General features: G+C 47.4%; 1 protein-coding gene across 1 annotated transcript in view; it reads left to right on the top strand.

Annotated features, from left to right (window-relative positions):
* The window catches only part of LOC149347906 (uncharacterized), a 109,813-nt gene that overhangs the window by 77,585 nt on the left and 10,533 nt on the right, over nt 1–21,695 (top strand). Inside the window, exon 9 of the mRNA XM_089587686.1 lies at nt 17,632–17,780. Coding sequence (XP_089443812.1) covers nt 17,632–17,780 — 149 coding nt within the window. The remainder of the gene's footprint in view (nt 1–17,631; nt 17,781–21,695) is intronic.

Here is a 21,695-nt window from a genome sequence, read left to right as displayed (position 1 = left end):
ATACATGCTCGTTCAGGAAGCTTGCAGGCAGAGCAACCTCTCCAGTGTACGTAACTCGTCGAAATGACCACAGTTTGTTGGGTCACAGCGCCGAGGGTAACTGCATTTTCAAAATTATAGAAACCGTTTTGGATCTCACCTATACGGTGGCCTACACGCCTGACAATAACTGAGGAGCGTAACCGTAATAGTTAAAATGTGAACTTTTCAATATTAGTTAACCAGCCTGCTAGTTAGCATGCCGTAGCTGAATTCTGCCTTACTGCTCCGTTGATAATGAGTTGTCGAAAAAAGCGCTGTTCAAATTACAGTTGGCTGTGGTTTAACAGTGGTTAACACTGGAGGATTGCGAAAGCAACGAGGAGAGAGAAAGAGAGACGATGGAGAGCGCGCGGCAGCGGCGTCGGTCCGGACACGCTAGCTATGCGCCGCTACTGCGCATGCTCAACTGGCGAGCGCGGCGGCGGCACCTCTGAGTCACCCGCGCAGCGACGGCGGCGGCGCGCCAGCTGTGCGCCGTGTGACGTCACTGCTCCTCGTACGTGCGCAGTATGGCCTTCCCTCAGCTCCGCGAAATGGCTCGGCGACTGGCGTAGTGTTGCTTTCGTAACAGAAGCCTATCTTTAATAATCGTGTGTAAAGTATTAAGGTGAGACACCCTGTGTATACCGCAGTGAAATTGTGGAGGCTCACTTTAAGATTCACCTTGTGCAGCCTGGGTGGTGTGAAACACCACCGGACGTCGTCTGGAATGCAAGCGTCGCGTGCGGACAGCGCAGAAGGATGAGGCGCCGCCATCATCTGCGTTACACTACACAAGTGGGTGAGTGATCCTTCGCCGACAGAGTAGGAGCCCCGCCGCGGTGGCTCAGTGGTTACGGCGCTCGGCTGCTTACCCGAAAGACGCGGGTTCGATCCCGGCCGAGGCGGCTGAATTTCGATGAAGGCGAAATTCCAGAGGCCCGTGTACTGTGCGTTGTCAGTGCACGTTAAAGAACCCCAGGCAGTCGAAATTTCCGGAGCACTTCACTACGGCCTCCCTCATAGCCTGAGTTGCTTCGGAACGTTAAGCCCCGAAGTTTACAATTTACAACTTCTAAAGCAGGGAAGGAGGGCTACGCTAGTACGGGTGCCGTCAGGAGTCCGGTTTACGCCGTTTTGCTCATTAACTGAAATCTGTTATGCCGCTTTAATAGCTCGCCCTACATAAAACGCCCATGCCGTAATCCCAAAGTAGTGATCGCGTTTGCGGTATATCTGTGCCCTGTTTAAATCCGAGACTATAGCACTCTACTCGTTTTGTGCACAGTTATATAGCTTAGCTTCATATCGCCCAGATCAGCAGTCGCTCTATTGGATCGCATTCCATGCGTGAATTTCACGTTTGCTTGATGTTCTGCTGGCTTTCATTTATGCATGAGAAGTTGTGCTTAGTCTTGTGTTGTGGGCTGGAAATGGAAGAGCCGAAGAAAAAGAAATGCAGGAAGAAACTGGGCGTGGTCTGTTACTCTTAAAAACCATATTACAGCGAGCATCCAGGCTGCGATGGACGGCTACACCAAAAAAAAAAGAGAAACAAAATAACGAAGAGAAAGTTCTCTCTACAGTAGGATGCAACTGTTGGCAACATTGGGCCATAGTCCGCGGCGACCTGTTTTACTCGGCTGGACAATTACAACAGTGAACAAAATATAGATTCTGATTGTTTCAGAACTGTATCATCAAAGCCAGAGGCGTCGAAATTCTTTAGCATATAATTTCGTCTCGTGATTAGCGCCTTGTTTAAATGGAAAGAATATTTTCTTCACGGAGCATTTTCTTTCAGCAGTACTGAATGTGAGCGGAACTTCAGTGCGGACTTGAGTTGAACCCGACCGTAGTAAATCGTTTCAGCGCAGCATAACTAACACGTATTCATTCATCTCTAAACCCAAGGGCCATCAGGGAGAGATACTGTGCCTGCCTCGACGTCTGGATGGACAACTTCCGCGACGCCCTCTGCACTCCTGCGCGGAGACTGGAGAGGGAGCCGTCCGGGTCGTCTGGAATGGGAGCGTCGCGTGCCGAACAGCGCGGAAACAGGCAGTTCAGGCCTGCAAGCGGCATTTGGTGAGTGAGAGCTGGCGTTTTCCAAAGGACAATGGGCAACAGGAACTGTGCCGTGGGCCTTTTCGTAAAGGCATGTACTCATCAGCGGAGGGGCTCTGGAATATCCTTCCGAGACAGTAAACCATATTCCCAAATTCACCTTTTAGGAAATACTTTTATTCCAGCCGAGTACGAAGTTCCAGTTAAAAAAAATTGGCAGTGGCTTAGCTCAGCTATGCCAGGATACACGCAGCAAGAGCTGTAGTTCCTCCCTGGTAACATTCAGTTAGTCTGATCATGTGGTTGGTGATGCGGCGAGCCTTCACGTCCTCGGAAGACGGCTCACCGAGTTGGGCCAAAGCGCGACGCTGCAACCGCTCCGCGTCCTGACGTCGCCTCTTGGCTAGGCGCCTTTCTCGCTCGTCAGACAATTCTACTGGTCTCTTTTCCTTGCACCAATCGTTCCTGCTTTTCCCGAAAGCCAGCTCCCAGCCCACAACCTCAGGGTCGGGCGAGTTGAGCTTATCATGTTTGCGAAGCCGCTCAACGCCTGCCTTCTCGATGGCAATGGCTCACCGTTACTGCATCACTCCCGTCTTATACTCACACCGCAGCGCGTCCCCTCCCCTTGCGCATGCGCACTAAGGCGCACCAGCTCTGACATCACTCGGCTCCTCGCACATGCAGACAACCGGCGAGGCGCGTGGCGCTGCACACCACCTGCGTGCTCTGACGTCACTCGGCTCCTCGCGCACGCACACAACTGGCCATCCAGACGCACGGCGAAATGGCGAGACTGTGGGTAGTGTAGCTCTCGCTACAAAAGACAGCTTACTTCGCTGAGGACCGTTTTTCGTCTGTCGAGTGCGAGGGAAGCGAAGCTCTCTTGGAAGAAGGGACAGTTAAGGGACACAAAGAGAGGGAATTCAAAGGCGGCGTCTCAGGACTAGAGGAAGTGTTCTGTATCTGCCCTGATCTCCGGACAGCTTGAAGAGAGAGCTGTATCATACCGTCCCAAGTTGCAAAGCATTCGTGGGGCGAGGAGAGTGTCAGGACATAGCGGAGGATGTGTGCTTGTTCTTTGGGTCAGGGTAAGATTGCGCGGTTTTCCGTGATGTTCTCGTACCGTTCAGCTATTTGCTGTTTGTACATGTTTGGTTGTCTTCCGCTCATTTTCATGTGCCCCGTCATGATCAGGTATTCGACGTGAGGTGTCGTGGTTACCTTTATGGGATTCTAATAATACATCGTGTAGGTGGGTTTCCAGTATGTCCTGCGCTGAATATTGCGTTGGCTTTACATTACATTAGAGTGCATTACTGAGGGGAATGCAATTCACCGCAAGATATAAGATCAAAAAAAGGAAGGGGGCCAAGTACTGATCCTTAAGGAACCCAGAACCAAGTAGTACAATGGAGGAAAGAGCGTCATTAATGCTGAAATTCTACACGAGAGAAAGGAAATGCACCGATCCAGTACACGATGAATGTTGATCACTCTTATTTATGTAATAGCAGTGAGTTATTAACTTTATCTAATGCTGTAGCGAAGTCAAGAAATATACACTAAGATGAAAAAGCGGAGTCCAAATAGAAGTGCTAGTCGTAATTGAAGGGAAGTTGTTGAATGTCACAAGACAAAAAACTTTTAACAAGATATGCAAATATATGTACCATTATTCTGCATGCTATTGATCTCAATGATATGGGTCAGTGGATAGACGGATTCTGCTTACCTCTGCCTTTATGTACTGGTATGATCACAGGAGTCCTGCAGTTCATTTGTACACCATGATGATACGATTGTGAGAATATGCATTTCGTGATGATAGAACTGTACTCATTAGCATTCCGTATAAATCTGCCATTTATGCCATCAATGGGGGAGAGCCCTGTTGGTGTGGGGAAGTAGCATCCTTAAGACACAAGAGCGCTACCCGGCCATATTATCGGAGGGAGTTTTCAGCAGGCCCCTACATGGAAGTCATTGATTTGAAGTATATGTGGGTCGACCCACGCCGGCTTTATTGGAGCGGGCTGAGTGTACCTTCAAGTTTTGCAGTTTGTTATTACGTTGGACTTAGGTACAGACTGGTGTACGAGAGCCTCCTACATTCAGAATTGCTGTGACCAGCTGCACGGCAAGTTCTTCAAGTCCCAAGGTTTTTGCCAATGAATACCTGTTGGATTAGGTGCCTGAGATTTCGGCAGTAATTTCGATTTCCGACGTTAGATTTTGTCTTTATTCTAGTGTATGACGAATCTTAGTATTCTGCACGGTGTCACATTTGCTATTTGTTTGCATGACAGGATGAGCACAGTGAAACAGTGACGCATTCTCTCTGTCAGTAGCACTCACTCCAACATGGGGCCTCAGACAATTAAAGTTGAGGATGGGTGGGTTTGCATGAGAGGATGAGGACAGTGAAACGGTAACGCATTCTCTCCATCAGTAGCATTCAGTCCAACATGGGGTCTCAGAAAATTAAAGTGGAGGATGGGTGGGTTTGCATGAGAGGATGAGGACAATGAAACGGTAACGCATTCTCTCCATCAGTAGCATTCACTCCAACATGGGGTCTCAGAAAATTAAAGTTGAGGATAGGTGGGTTTGCATGAGAGCATGAGCACAGTGAAACGGTGACGCGTTCTCTCCATCAGTAGCATTCACTCCAACATGGGGTCTCAGAAAATTAAAGTTAAGGATGGGTGGGATTGCATGAGAGGATGAAGACAGTGAAACGGTAACGCATTCTCTCCATCAGTAGCATTCACTCCAACATGGGGTGTCAGAAAATTAAAGTTGAGGATGGGTGGGTTTGCATGAGAGGATGAGGACAGTTAAGCAGTAATGCATTCCCTTCATCAGTAGCATTCACTCCAACATGGGGTCTCAGATAATTAAAGTTGAGGATGGGTGGGTTTGCATCAGAGGATGAGAACAGTTAAGCACTAACGCATTCTCTCCATCAGTAGCATTCACTCCAACATGGGGTCTCAGAAAATTAAAGTTGAGGATGGGTGGGTTTGCATGAGAGGATGACTACAGTGAAACCGTAACGCATTCTCTCCATCAGTAGCATTCACTCCAACATGGGGTCTCAGAAAATTAAAGTTGAGGATGGGTGGGTTTGCATGAGAGGATGAGGACAGTGAAACGGTAACGCATTCTCTCCATCAGTAGCATTCACTCCAACATGGGGTCTCAGAAAATGAGGATGGGTGGGTTTGCATGAGAGGATGAGGACAGTGAAACGGTAACGCATGCTCTCCATCAGTAGCATTCACTCCAACATGGGATCTCAAAAAATTAAAGTTCAGGATGGGTGGGTTTGCGTGAGAGGATGAGGACAGTGAAACGGTAACACATTCTCTCCATCAGTAGCGTTCACTCCAACATGGGGTCTCAGAAAATTGAAGTTGAGGATGGGTGGGTTTGCATGAGAGGATGAGGACAGTGAAACGGTAACGAATTCTCTCCATCAGTAGCATTCACTCCAACATGGGGTCTCAGAAAATTAAAGTTCAGGATGGGTGGGTTTCAATGAGAGGATGAGGACAGTGAAACGGTAACGAATTCTCTCCACCAGTAGCATTCACTCCAACATGGGGTCTCAGAAAATTAAAGTTGAGGATGGGTGGGTTTGCATGAGAGGATGCGGACAGTGAAACGGTAACGAATTCTCTCCATCAGTAGCATTCACTCCAACATGGGGTCTCAAAAAATTAAAGTTCAGGATGGGTGGGTTTCAATGAGAGGATGAGGACAGTGAAGCGGTAACGAATTCTCTCCATCAGTAGCATTCACTCCAACATGGGGTCTCAGAAAATTAAAGTTCAGGATGGGTGGGTTTCAATGAGAGGATGAGGACAGTGAAACGGTAACGCATTCTCTCCATCAGTAGCATTCACTCCAACATGGGGTCTCAGAAAATTAAAGTTGAGGATGGCTGGGTTTGCATGAGAAGATGACGACAGTTAAGCAGTAACGCATTCTCTTCATCAGTAGCATTCTCTCCGACATGGGGTCTCAGAAAATTAAAGTTGAGGATGGGTGGGTTTGCATGAGAGGATGAGGAAAGTGAAACGGTAGCGCATTCTCTCCATCAGTAGCATTCACTCCAACATAGCGTCTCAGAAAATGAGGATGGGTGGGTTTGCATGAGAGGATGAGGACAGTGAAACGGTAACGCATTCTCTCCATCATTAGCATTCACTCCAACATGGGGTCTCAGAAAATTAAAGCTGAGGATGGGTGGGTTTGCGTGAGAGGATGAGGACAGTGAAACGGTAATGCATTCTCTCCATCAGTAGCGTTCACTCCAACATGGGGTCTCAGAAAATTGAAGTTGAGGATGGGTGGGTTTGCATGAGAGGATGACTACAGTGAAACCGTAACACATTCTCTCCATCAGTAGCATTCACTCCAACATGGGGAATCAGAAAATTAAAGTTCAGGATGGGCGGGTTTCAATGAGAGGATGAGGACAGTGAAACGGTAACGAATTCTCTCCATCAGTAGCATTCACTCCAACATAGGGTCTCAGAAAATGAGGATGGGTGGGTTTGCATGAGAGGATGAGGACAGTGAAAAGGTAACGCATTCTCTCCATCAGTAGCATTCACTCCAACATTGGGTCTCAGCAAATTAAAGTTCAGGATGGGTGGGTTTGAATGAGAGGATGAGGACAGTGAAGCGGTAACGAATTCTCTCCATCAGTAGCATTCACTCCAACATGGGGTCTCAGAAAATTAAAGTTCAGGATGGGTGGGTTTCAATGAGAGGATGAGGACAGTGAAACGGTAACGCATTCTCTCCATCAGTAGCATTCACTCCAACATGGGGTCTCAGAAAATTAAAGTTGAGGATGGCTGGGTTTGCATGCGCGGATGACGACAGTTAAGCAGTAACGCATTCTCTTCATCAGTAGCATTCTCTCCAACATGGGCTCTCAGAAATTTAAAGTTGAGGATGGGTGGGTTTGCATGAGAGGATGAGGACAGTGAAACGGTAGCGCATTCTCTCCATCAGTAGCATTCACTCCAACATAGGGTTCAGAAAATGAGGATGGGTGGGTTTGCATGAGAGGATGAGGACAGTGAAACGGTAACGCATTCTCTCCATCAGTAGCATTCACTCCAACATGGGGTCTCAGAAAATTAAAGCTGAGGATGGGTGTTTGCGTGAGAGGATGTGGACAGTGAAACGGTAACGAATTCTCTCCATCAGTAGCATTCACTCCAACATGGGGTCTCAGAAAATTAAAGTTGAGGATGGCTGGGTTTCAATGAGAGGATGAGGACAGTGAAACGGTAACGAATTCTCTCCATCAGTAGCATTCACTACAACATGGGGTCTCAAAAAATTAAAGTTCAAGATGGGTGGGTTTCAATGAGAGGATGAGGACAGTGAAACGGTAACGAATTCTCTCCATCAGTAGCATTCACTCTAACATGGGGTCTCAGAAAATTAAAGTTCAGGATGGGTGGGTTTCAATGAGAGGATGAGGACAGTGAAACGGTAACACATTCTCTCCATCAGTAGCATTCACTCCAACATGGGGTCTCAGAAAATTAAAGTTGAGGATGGCTGGGTTTGCATGAGAGGATGACGACAGTTAAGCAGTAACGCATTCTCTTCATCAGTAGCATTCTCTCCAACATGGGGTCTCAGAAATTTAAAGTTGAGGATGGGTGGGTTTGCATGAGAGGATGAGGACAGTGAAACGGTAGCACATTCTCTCCATCAGTAGCATTCACTCCAACATAGGGTCTCAGAAAATGGGGATGGGTGGGTTTGCATGAGAGGATGAGGACAGTGAAACGGTAACGCATTCTCTCCATCAGTAGCATTCACTCCAACATGGGGTCTCAGAAAATTAAAGCTGAGGATGGGTGGGTTTGCATGAGAGGATGTGGACAGTGGAACGGTAATGCATTCTCTCCATCAGTAGCGTTCACTACAACATGGGGTCTCAGAAAATTAAAGTTGAGGATGGCTGGGTTTCAATGAGAGGATGAGGACAGTGAAACGGTAACGCATTCTCTCCATCAGTAGCATTCACTCCAACATGGGGTCTCAAAAACTTAAAGTTGAGGATGGGTGGGTTTGCGTGAGAGGATGAGGACAGTGAAACGGTAACGCATTCTCTCCATCAGTAGCGTTCACTCCAACATGGGGCCTCAGAAAATTGAAGTTGAGGATGGGTGGGTTTGCATGAGAGGATGAGGACAGTGAAATGGTAACGCATTCTCTCCATCAGTAGCATTCACACCAACATGGGGTCTCAGAAAATTAAAGCTGAGGATGGGTGGGTTTGCGTGAGAGGATGAGGACAGTGAAACGGTAATGCATTCTCTCCATCAGTAGCGTTCACTCCAACATGGGGTCTCAGAAAATTGAATTTGAGGATGGATGGGTTTGCATGAGAGGATGACTACAGTGAAACCGTAACGCATTCTCTCCATCAGTAGCATTCACTCCAACATGGGGTCTCAGAAAATTAAAGTTCAGGATGGGTCGGTTTCAATGAGAGGATGAGGACAGTGAAACGGTAACGAATTCTCTCCATCAATATCTTTCACTCCAACATAGGGTCTCAGAAAATGAGGATGGGTGGGTTTGCATGAGAGGATGAGGACAGTTAAAGGTGCACTGAAGAGGATTCTGAACATGTCTTTTTGCCGCGGGAACTCGATCCACACGTTCCTAGCATTCTTAGAAACAGTGACTTATTGCCCTGTGTGGCCGATTTCCCCAATTAAAACGAATTAACGTCCGGCTCCCGCCTTTATTTTTGAATTCTGCCTCGTACGGTGGGCGGAGTCGACCAACGCGTGGAGCGCCTTTCACCCAGTCCCGTGGAGGCTTTGCTTTCGCTTTATTTTGTTTTTTAGGTTTCCATGAATAAATAGTTTCATTCGCAGATAATACAGCCGTAAATTAAGCCCAAATAAATAAAAATACGCGCGGACTATTTGCTACTACGGACTACTACGTATTACTCCGCCGATGGCAGAGCGGCAAGCTGCCACGGGACTGGGTGAAAGGCGCTCGACGCGTTGGTCGACTCCGCCCACCGTACGAGGCAGAATTAAAAAAAAAAAGGCGGGAGCCGGACGTTAATTCGATTTAATTGGGGAAATCGGCCACACAGGGCAGTAAATCGGAGTTTCTAAGAATGCTGGGAACGTGTAGATCGAGTTCCAGCTGCAAAAAGACAAGTTCAGATTCCTCTTCAGTGCACCTTTAAGCAGTAACGCATTCTCTCCATCAGTAGCATTCACTCCAGCATGGGGTCGCAGAAAATTAGAGTTGTGGATGGGTGGGTTTGCATGAGAGGATGAGGACAGTGAAACGGTAACGCATTCTCTCCATCAGTAGCATTGACTCCAACATCGGGCCTCAGAAAATTAAAGTTGAGGATGGGTGGGTTTGCATGAGAGGATGAGGACAGTGAAACAGTAACGAATTCTCTCCATCAGTAGCATTCACTCCAACATGGGGTCTCAAAAAATTAAAGTTCAGGATGGGTGGGTTTCAATGAGAGGATGAGGACAGTGAAGCGGTAACGAATTCTCTCCATCAGTAGCATTCACTCCAACATGGGGTCTCAGAAAATTAAAGTTGAGGATGGCTGGGTTTGCATGAGAGGATGACGACAGTTAAGCAGTAACGCATTCTCTTCATCAGTAGCATTCTCTCCAACATGGGGTCTCAGAAATTTAAAGTTGAGGATGGGTGGGTTTGCATGAGAGGATGAGGGCAGTGAAACGGTAGCGCATTCTCTCCATCAGTAGCATTCACTCCAACATAGGGTCTCAGAAAATGAGGATGGGTGGGTTTGCATGAGAGGATGAGGACAGTGAAACGGTAACGCATTCTCTCCATCAGTAGCATTCACTCCAACATGGGGTCTCAGAAAATTAAAGCTGAGGATGGGTGGGTTTGCGTGAGAGGATGTGGACAGTGAAACGGTAACGAATTCTCTCCATCAGTAGCATTCGCTCCAACATGGGGTCTCAGAAAATTAAAGTTGAGGTTGGCTGGGTTTCAATGAGAGGATGAGGACAGTGAAACGGTAACAAATTCTCTACATCAGTAGCATTCACTCCAACATGGGGTCTCAAAAAATTAAAGTTCAGGATGGGTGGGTTACAATGAGAGGATGAGGACAGTGAAACGGTAACGAATTCTCTCCACCAGTAGCATTCACTCCAACATGGGGTCTCAGAAAATTAAAGTTCAGGATGGGTGGGTTTCAATGAGAGGATGAGGACAGTGAAACGGTAACGCATTCTCTCCATCTGTAGCATTCACTCCAGCATGGGGTCGCAGAAAATTAAAGTTGTGGATGGGTGGGTTTGCATGAGAGGATTAGGACAGTGAAACGGTAACGCATTCTCTCCATCAGTAGCATTCACTCCAACATCGGGCCTCAGAAAATTAAAGTTGAGGATGGGTGGGTTTGCATGAGAGGATGAGGACAGTGAAACGGTAACGCATTCTCTCCATCAGTAGCATTCACTCCAACATGGGGTCTCAGAAAATTAAAGCTGAGGATGGGTGGGTTTGCATGAGAGGATGAGGACAGTGAAATGGTAACGCATTCTCTCCATCAGTAGCATTCACTCCAACATGGGGTCTCAGAAAATTAAAGTTGAGGATGGGTGGGTTTGCATGAGAGGATGAGCACAGTGAAATGGTAACGCATTCTCTCCATCAGTAGCATTCACTCCAACATGGGGTCTCAGAAAATTAAAGTTGAGGATGGGTGGGTTTGCATGAGAGGATGAGCACAGTGAAATGGTAACGCATTCTCTCCATCAGTAGCATTCACTCCAACATGGGGTCTCAGAAAATTAAAGCTGAGGATGGGTGGGTTTGCATGAGAGGATGAGCACAGTGAAATGGTAACGCATTCTCTCCATCAGTAGCATTCACTCCAACATGGGGTCTCAGATAATTAAAGTTGAGGATGGGTGGGTTTGCATGAGAGGATGAGCACAGTGAAATGGTAACGCATTCTCTCCATCAGTAGCATTCACTCCAACATGGGGTCTCAGAAAATTAAAGTTGAGGATGGGTGGGTTTGCATGAGAGGATGAGGACAGTGAAACGGTAACGCATTCTCTCCATCAGTAGCATTCACTCCAACATGGGGTCTCAGATAATTAAAGTTGAGGATGGGTGGGTTTGCATGAGAGGATGAGCACAGTGAAACAGTAGTGATGCATTCTCTCAGTCAGTAGCACTCACTCCAACATGGGGCCTCAGATAATTCAAGTTGAGGATGGGTGGGTTTGCATGAGAGGATGAGGACAGTGAAACGGTAACGCAGTCTCTCCATCAGTAGCATTCACTCGAACATGGGGCCTCAGATAATTAAAGTTGAGGATGGGTGGGTTTGCATGAGAGGATGAGCACAGTGAAACAGTGACGCATTCTCTCCGTCAGTAGCACTCACTCCAACATGGGGCCTCAGATAATTAATGAGGATGGGTGGGTTTTCATGAGAGGATGAGCACAGTGAAACAGTGACGCATTCTCTCCGTCAGTAGCTGCTAAAAGCATTGTAAAATTCTGATTCTGCTTCGTTATGGGCTGAGCTCGGCGAAAGCTGTCGCCGCCCTGCTGGCTGACTTCTTGACGACGCCTAAAACCGACAGTAAAACCTGTAGCAAACTCTGAGACCTGAGCATTTTGTGCCAAGCTAGGTTGCCACAATGCGCACTCACGTGATGGCACTTGGTGACGTGAGCGGATGTTGACTGTATATACTTACCCAGTCAACATCCGCCGGGATGGTCTCCTTATCAAACCCCGCAAACAAAAGTCTGTTGTCTCTGCCTAAGGTTGATCTTAAAGATTGACATCTTTCTTTCCGCTTCGCGGAGCGAGATTCTGTCCTGTGTGTTCACTGCGGGCTATGAATCACGTCGCAGTTCAGAAGATTCTCGAATAATCTCCGCTCACAGCCGTTCTTCTATTTCGAGTTCATTGAAATATGGCGAACAAAATCGTGACCTCGATCTTGATAGCAGACTTAGCCATTGCTAACGATCATCATCTGTAAGGGGAACATGATGTCGTGCGCATATATATATATATATATAAGCCCGAGGTTCCGGGATCGAATCCTGCGCATTCTTGTGGAGGCGGAGTGCGGAAGCGGGCGCGTGCTTTAGGATCTCAGTGCAAGTTGAAGAACCCCCGGTGGTAGATCTTGAGTGCCCCCTGAAAAGCCTGAAGAAGACCACTGCTCCAAAACAGACATAACGATCTGCAGTTTGTTTAGAAGCAGGAGCACACCATGTGTATGTGTAGTTGGCGCAACGAATAGCCAAGTATTTTTGTTTATAAGTTTTGTTCGAAGGGTGCTCAAATGATTTTGAACGTCATTCTCTAATTCAATAGATCTGTTGTTTCAAATTGAAAAACTTTGTGTGGACTTGACATTAACAAAAAGAACACCTTTTAATAATTGCTGCCCGCAACAGATTACTAAGGCATCTCACTGCGCGTTGTGAACCATCCCTACTCCGGGAACGTGATTGGGCATTCAGGAGAGCCCTCTCATTGGGCGTGCCGAATTCACGTGGGCGGGATGAGGCGCGGCGGGGTCCCAGGCAGTCCCGGCCTGTATGAGTTGATGTGCGAGAGGAGGAGGAGCATCATTTTCAATAGCCGATATTTTCGGTGTTAATTTAAGCATGGCTTTAACATTTTTAGCGCTGTAGTGACGAGGGATGGAATAGCCATCGATCGTGTGCTTTTCTTGACCGCCGCAGAAAAACAGTGGCTTAGCTCGTCTATGCCAGGATATAAGTAGCGAAAGTAGGCATACGACACAGTTGGCGAAGTGAGCGGAGGCGAGCTCAACGACGAGGCAAGCGGTGTGACGTCATACCAAACGGCAGCGGCGGCTCCGCAGCGAGACGCGCGGTGGGACGTCATGCCAGATGGCGCGGCGAGCGCGAGGCGCCCGCCAGCGGTGGCGGTTGCTAGGCAAAGGCTCAAGGTCGGTCTCTTCTTCCTCGCAGCACCGCCACAGCGAAATCGCAAGTTTGTGGCGAATGTAGCTTTCGCTACAATATCATTTCATGGTCCCTTTTAGTGACGAAATAATGATCCTGGGGTAACCACTACTGTTGTTTCGTCTTCTCGATTAAATTGAGGTTACTTACACAAGGCCGCCGTGGTGGCTCAGTGGTTGTGGCGCTTGGCTGCTGACCCGAAACACCCGAGTTCGATTCTCGCCGTGACGGTGGAATTTCGATTAGAGGTAAAATTCGAATGGCTCGTGTATCTTATTGTGCGATGTCAGCTGGTCCACGTTAAAGAACCCCAGGTGGTCTAAATTTTCGGTACCCTTCACTAGTGCGTTCCTCATAGCCTGAGTTGCTTTGGGACGTTAAACCCCCATAAACCTTCGTATTTGCAGGCTAGCTCTCGGTGCTTTCGATGTGGAGGTTCGCCGAAATCGGTCGTCGCAGCCCAGACGAGGATTTTCCACACTTGAGCTCCAGCAGCCAAGAAAGGTTGGTGCCTGTCTTCGATGCACTTCCCGACAATTGTGGAACGCTGTTGTTGCGAATAATTTGCAGACCCTCGGAGACTCCTTGGGGCTATTCATATAGATACGGGGAGACAACCGTCAGCATGAGGAGAAATCGGGGTCGTTCGGAAAGACAAGAACTGCTGCCATTGGGTATTGTTTTTCCACTACGAGAGTAGACGTGAGACGCCATTTCTGTAACACAACCGCAGCATATACTGGATTTTTCGCACCGTAATGCTAGCAATTCTTAAAAAGTCTTTTTGAGTGAGAGGAGCACTTATGTCGACATAGCATTATCAGCGGTGTAGGACAGCAGAATACAGCTAAGATGTGCTAGCTAGCGAGATGAAATCAAATCAAGACTATTTTTCGTGTATGGCGGGTACGTAAAAGGTTTGCTCAAAACACCCTGCCCTTTGGCAGCTTGACTCGCCCGCTGACCAAGTCATTTTGGTTGACTAATGATGAAAACATCATTTTCAACTCGTTTTCTTAGCTTCATTGTCTATTGAACGGCTTGCAGACTCCCGTAGCTACTGTCCTGACCACTTTTGAGACTTCAGAAAATGTCATTCTCCTGACCGCTGTAGGTGCACGGACGCGGGAACGAATAAGTTGGAATTAAGCAGTGTCGGGATGAGATTGCTTTGTGCGTTAATTGCGTTAATTACTAAGAGCTGCTTCTCGACAAATCGAAACTATATGGGGTCCCCTGTCCAGCGAAGAGCAGCCGATGTTGTGCATGGTGTTGGAGGAGTTTTATGCTCGGAGGAGTTTTATGAGCATACGTTTACAAGGTGTATATACAGGGTGTTTCAAATAATAATTTGCGAAATTCTTTTTAAAAAAATAGGGTTTTTATTTAGAAGAGCGCTTTTCTCGGCATAGCATTGTCAGCAGCGTAGTACATCGGAATACAGCTAAGACGTGCTAACTAGCAGGCTGGTTATATAATGCTGAATAGTTAACTTTTCAACTGTTCCTGTTGGGCTCCATAATCTGCTAGGATCCTTAATTACTGAGAGGCGTGTACCCGCCTTGGCCTCCCATAGGTGGATGAGATGGGAATCCATTGCGGCTGCAGGGCATTCCTCTGGGAGGGGGCGAGTCACGGCGCGGACGTCACGCTGGCGTGGGTCGGTCCAAGTAGCTATGTCTGATACGGTGTCTATAGTACGAGCTGCTCGGGAGGTGCGGAATGAGTCCCACTTCGTGATGGTAGCACCACGACGGGGTCTGCGTGTTTGGCCTGATTGTAGGACAATCTCGATAATTTAGTGATCGCTACCCAGATTATCCTGGTTATTGCACCACGTACGGTGAGGGTTGTGTAGCCCACAGTAATCAATGTCCATATCAGTTTTTAGAATTTCGAAAACGCGGTTACCTTCGGGGCTGTGGTTCAAAAAATTCTGGCTACATCGCACCAAATACAGTCTTCGCTGAAAGTAACCGAGCTGTATTCTTTGCCTTTCATTCTGTGTAGTAGAGAACTCATGGCTTCTCTAACGGTCAAAATTTCTTTGAAAGTGAGGACAGGGGTTCTCGTTACCATACAGAGATTTAGAGCTTGAGGGCTGCCATAATAGCTTTAATATACGACTAAGAATCAAACCATGTAGCCTGGTTACTTTACTGTACATGCCCTTTTACGAAGCTTGCAGGCAGAGCAACATCTCCAGTGCACGTAACTAGTCGAAATGGCCAAAGTTTGTTGGGCCACAGCGCCGAGGGTAACCGCGTTTTCGAAATTCTAGAAACTGATTTGGATATTACTACGGTGGGCTACACACATCACAATAACTGAGTAGCCTAATAGTTATTGTTAAAATGCCAACTATCAATATTATTTAACCGGCCTGCTAGTTAGCACGTCTTAGCTGAATCCTGACGTACTACGCCGCAGGCAATGCTGTGCCGAAAAAGCACTCTAAATCAAAAAGCCTACTTTAAAGAACTGTGTAAAGCTTTAGGGGAAAGACCCTGTATATATCGCAGTGAAAATGCAGAGGCTCACTTTAAGATTCACCTTGTGCAGTCTGGCTGGTCTGCAAGCCCACAGGATCGTGTGGAATACAAGCGTTGCGTGGGGATGACCCAGAAGAGTGAGGCACTCCCACCGCCTTCGTTACACTACATGGTGAGTGGTCGTTGAATGAGGAGAAAACTGCGGCGACCTCTGGTGGCAGCCCTCTGGTGGTTGCGGCGTTCGGCGTTCAGCTCTGAAGCGCAAGAGTCCATGTTCAATCTTTTCAACGGTGACCACCATTGTTAGGAGTCTGGGTGCAAAAAAAGCGCGTGTGCACTGACAAATAGCAGTCGCAACGATTTATTTCCGTGAAGCGATGCACTGAGAATCGCGGTAAACGTTGGTAAACACTCTGAAGGCCCGAATGCGCGAGTAAGGACTCTGTGTTCTTCATTCATGCTATCGTGCACATTTTCCTTTCGGCTGGTTGTGTTGTCATTGTGCAACTGCTCGTTAACACACACCCATAGGTGTGCTCTATCCCTATCAGTGTAGTGTTTTGTTTTACTCGGCGGTGCTTTGTTTCCGATCTGCTCGGGCGACTATCGCTTTTTGCATGGTTTAGCAGTTTTTGTGCTATAGTCCTAAGGAGAGCATAAAGGCTCGCCCGTGTAAAATTTTCGCATTCTATGTGAAAATAATTACGAAGGGTACTTACCACTACAGAGGCGCTTTTAATACAAGGGCAATTTTATGCGATTTCTACTTAACTTTGAATTTTTTTCGCCTAATAATGACGCACCTACCCGTTGCGATATAGTCGTAAGGCAGCGCATATTCTGGGTCCACCTTTCTTCGCCAAGAGGGAACTCTTTTTTTGCATGGCCTATAGGTTGCGCGCTAGCCTCTCAGTCCTAAAGTCTTGGTCTCATTTCCCCGAACCTTCGCAAAAAATTTCCTTTGATGCTATGGTGACGTCATCCGGGGTTATTCGGGCCACTGCTGATGGCCAACGCCGACGCCATGTTTCGTCGCGGTGGGCCTTCCCTCTCCTCGAGAGGGGTCGGCGCCCAGCGCAAGGCTCACTCTTCTGAGTGGGAGACGAGTTCACCGTATACAAAATTTCAGCGGGAGCATTCAAGTCACCTCACGTGCAGCAAGGCTTAAAAAAGCCTTTGTGCCATCATGCTGAGCTGTCCCGAGCGCTTCCGATTCTTCATTGTGTGCATTTGTTTGGCGTTTTGTTCGCTATAACCGATTTTGAGTTACGACATACTACACATGCGTTATATCCGGCGTATTCGTTATAAAAGGTTTTGAGTTACGACGTACAACTTCGTTATATCCGACGTGTTCGTTATAACCGATTGAGTTACGACTTATTATTCCTTCATAGGCACTCTATACAGCGCAAGAAGAAAAATCATTTGACACAACTTTGAATGTCCTACGTCAGTTAGTTTGGCGGTAATGGACGTTTGAAATTTCAAAAAATCATGGTTTGGGGAACCAAAGGTTAGAGCTGCTTTTCGCGCACTTAAAGCACAAACGGCGTCTGAACTGTAAAAACCTCAGTTCTAGTAATCGTTCTAACACACGCTGATCTCTTTGAGAGAGACCTCCGCAGTCTGGCCGTCTGGCTGGATGTCAATCCTGGCAGCGCTTATATCCATGCCGATTTCACCAGCAGTCAAGGACATTATAAGTACTAAGTGTGTTTTCGTGACCTTTCTGTCTTGGCCATTGTTATTGTTATTGTTAGTGGTTATTTATTGGTAATAAAAAATGACAACGGAAGGAACAGATGTTGCTAGCCGCGGCATCTGACATCGAAACCTCAAACACCAGAGTTGCGGCTGGAGGGAATAAAAAAAAAACACGGAGACAGGGAGGGGACAGGAACAAGGAAATAAAGGGAGGGGGGGAGCGATAGATGGAAGGATAGGGGTACCCGACTGCGTTTTTCTCGGTACCGCTTCTTCTAACCAAGCTTCCTTGCGACGCGATGATGCAGGTCTGCTGGCGGCACCACCGCTACACTCCGTCGATAGAACAAGCCTTCGGCGGAGCGGGGCGTCTGGAGTCGCCCGGGTCGTCCGGAATGCAAGCGTCGCGTGCCATACAGCAGGCATCCTTCCAGTTCAGGCCTGCAAACGGGAAATGGTGAGTGAGAGCTGCCGTTTTCTGGAGGATAATGTGCGACAGGAACTGTGCCGTGGGCCTTTTAGGAAGGCATGTACTCATCAGCGAAGGGGCTCAAGAATATTCCTCAGAGACAGTAAACCATCTTCCCATATTCACCTTTTATTAGAATTCGAGAAGGAAAATACTTTTATTCCAGCCGAGCTCTAAGTCGCCGTCAAGAAGACAGCTTCCTTCGCTAAGGCCCGTCTTTCATCTGTCGAGTGCGAGTGACGCGAAGCTCTCCCGGGGTTAGGGGGGAACTTTAGTAAAACGAGAGGGAATTTAAAGCGTCACAAGACCACAGAATGTGTTCTGTATCTACCCTGATCTCCGGACATTTTAAGCAGAGAGCTATATCATGCGGCTGATGACCCGAAACACGCGGGTTCGACCCCGACCAAGATGGTTGAATTTCGATGGAGGCGAAATTCAAGGCCCGTGTGCTGTGCGATGTCATTGCACGTTAAAGAAACCAAGGCGGTCGCAATTTCCGGAGCCCTTCACTACGGCGTCCCTCATAGCCCGAGCCGCTTCGGGACATTAAACCCCATAAACTAAACTAAACCATCCCAAGTTGCACAGCAATGATGGAATGAGGAACGAAAGTGTCAGTACTCAGCGAAGGATGTGTGATTGTTCTTTCGGTCCGAGTAGGTTTGGTCGGGGTAGTAAGATCGTGCGGTTTTCCTTGATGATCTGGTAGTGTTCAGCTATTTGCTGTTCTTCTGCTCATTTTCCAGGGTCTGGTGATGACCAGGTATCCGATTCAAGGTGATTGTAGTGTTGTGATTGCGTTTATGGGATTCAATTAATATATCGTGTAGATGGGGGTCCAGTATAATCTGCGCTGAATATTGCGAATGGCTTTGGTTATAGATATTGATGCTATTGTTCTGTAGTTTAGCGAGTAGAGGGGCTCCATGTATCACATGTAGTATCTTGTGAGTTGGCAGAATTGAAAAACCGCCCAGCCGTGTAGGTGATCGGTGTTACCGGCAATATACTGCATACGTATTTCACACCATAGTGCCCGTCGTGTATATCCTTGTACAGTACATGAATGTCTCTCCGCAATGGTTCTTTCATTGGGCCTCTTGTCGACCTTCACGCAAGCGTCGTGTCATATTTTTGCGCGGTAGCGGATTGCCTTGACTAATCGCGCTCAGCTGGGGGGGGGGGGGGGGGGGGACATAGGCACCGAGTTTTTAATCTTCCGGGGAGGGGCGGGAGGGGGCTTACTTGTTGCCCTCTCTCTTTTTCATTCCCCGTCCCCCTCCTTCGGACATGTTCCTTGCCAAGAGGTATTTATTTATTTTATTATCAGGATACAGAGTACTTTACAGAATTGCCGAGGGGATTGGCAATCCACAGCAATATAGAAGATAAACAGGAAAGCGGCTAAGCACTGATCCTTGAGGAACCCCAGTACGAAGTGGTACAGTAGAGCAAACAGCGTCATTAATGCTGAGAAATTGAACACGAGAAGAAGGACATCCACGCATCCAGTTCAGAGCTGCAGGGTGAATGTTCAGCGCACATAGTTTATGTAATACCAGTGAGTTATTAACTTTATCGAATTCTTTAGCAAAGTCGAGCAATACGCAGTAAGATGAAAAAGCGGAGTCCAAATATAAGTGCTAGTCGTAAGTGAAGTTGTTGAATATCAGTAAAGAAAAAACTTTTAACAAGATGCGCAAATATATGCAACATTACTTCACATGCAATTGATCTGAATGATACGGCTAAATGGATAGATGGATTCAGTTTACCTCCGGCTTTATGTACTGGTATGACCACAGCAGTCCTGCAGTTCAGTAGTACACCATGATGATACAATTCTGAGAATATGCGTTTCATTATTATAGAAATAAACTCATTAGCATTCCATTTAAAGTTGCCATTAATACCATCAATGGGGGTGAACCGATTTGCACAGCAATAATGGAATGAGGAAGGAGGAATGTGTAGTCGCCACCACGTTTAGCCAAGTATTTTTGTTTTTAAGTTTTTGTTCAAAGGACCCTGAAATGATTTTGAACGTCATTCTCTAATGCAATGTTGTCTTTGTTAATATTCAAATTTAAAGGCTATATGTGGACTTCACATTTACAAAAAGAACACCTTTTTAATAATCGCTGCACGCAAAATATTAGTGAGACACCTCCCCGCGCGTTGTAAACTATTATTACTTCCATGACGTGAATGGGCATTCAGAAGAGCCCTCTGATTGGGCCTGCCGAATTCACGTGAGCGGGATGAGGAGTGGCGGGGCCCCAGGCAGTCCCTCCTGTATGAATTGATGTTGGAGAGGAGGAGCATCATTTTTAATAGCCGATATTTTCGGTGCTAATTGAAGCAATGGCTTTAAAATTTTTAGCGCTACGGTGACGAGGGATGGAATATACATCGTTCGTGTGCTCTTCTTAACCGCACCAGAAAAACAGTGGCTTATCTCGGCTATGCGAGGATATACGCAGCGAAAGCAGGCATGCGACACAGCTGGCGAAGCGAGCGGAGGCGAGCGCAACGACGAGGCAAGCGGTGTGACGTCATGCTAGATGGCGCGGCGAGCGCGAGGCGTCCGCCAGCTGCAGCGGTTGCTAGGCAACGGCTCAAGGTCGGTCTCTGTGCCTCCTCGGAGCGCCGCCACAGCGAAATCGCAATTTCGTGGCCAATGTAGCTTTCGCTACAATATCATTGCATGGTCCCTTTCAGTAACGAATTAATGATGCAGGGGTAACCACTACTGTTGTTGCGTCTTCTCGATTAAATTGGTGTCCACTTACACAAGGCCGCCGCAGTGGCTCAGTGGTTGTGGCGCTTGGCTGCTGACCCGAAAGACCCAAGTTCGATTCTCGCCGTGGCGGTCGAATTTCGATGAGAGTTAAAATTCTAGTGGCTCGTTTGTCTTATTGAGCGATGTCAGCGAGTGCACGTTAAACATCCCCAGGTGGCTGAAATTTCCGGAACCCTTCACTACAGCGTCCCTCATAGCCTGAGTTGCTTTGGGAAGTTGAACCCCCATAAACCTTCGTATTTGCAGGCTAGCTCTCGGCGCTTTCGATATGGAGGTTCGCCGAAATCGGTCGTCGCAGCCCAGACGAGGATTTTCATGACTTGAGCTCCGGCAGCCAAGAAAGGTTGGTGCCTCTCTTCGATGCACTTACTGAGAATCGTGGAACGCCGTTGGTGCGAATACTTTGCAGACCCTTGGAGACTCCTTGGGGCTATTCACATAGATACGGGGGCACAACCGTCAGCATGAGGAGAAATCGGGGTCGTTTGGAAAAACAAGAACTGCTGTCTCTGGGTATTGCTTTTCCACTACAAGAGTAGACGTGACACTCCATTTCCATAACCCGCCCCCAGCTTATACTGGATGTTTCACACAGTAATGCCAGCAATTTTTTAAAAAGTCTTTTTGAGTGAGAAAAGCACTTATTTCGACATAGCAGTATCAGCGGTGTAGGACAACAGAATGCAGCTAAGACGTGCCAGCTAGCGTGATGAACTCATATCAAATCAAATCGTTATTTTTCATCTATGGCAGGTACGTGAAAGGGTTTCGGGAAAAACCCTGCCATTTGACAGCTTGACTGGCCCGTAACCTAGTCATTTTGGGTGACTAATAAAGAGAACATCAACTAGTTTTCCCACCTTCCTGATTTATTGAGAGGCTTGCAGCCAGCCGTAACTCTGGCGTGATCACTTTTGAGACTTTCGAAAATGTCATTCCCCTCACCGTTGCAACAGCGCAAGCAGTTTTTGGGCCCCACAATACCAAATCCTTTCCATCTTGAGGCTTCTTTTTATTCATTCACTCACCCTTTTCAGCACGGACGCGGGAAGGAATAGGTTGGAATTAAGCACTGTCGGGATGAGACGGCTCTGTGC

Source organism: Amblyomma mixtum, chromosome 4 (genome assembly GCF_055824585.1).
Source record: "Amblyomma mixtum isolate Tamu chromosome 4, ASM5582458v1, whole genome shotgun sequence".
Taxonomy (NCBI): domain Eukaryota; kingdom Metazoa; phylum Arthropoda; class Arachnida; order Ixodida; family Ixodidae; genus Amblyomma; species Amblyomma mixtum.
The sequence above is the reverse complement of the archived record's forward strand: the minus strand, read 5'-3'. Positions and strand labels throughout refer to the sequence as shown.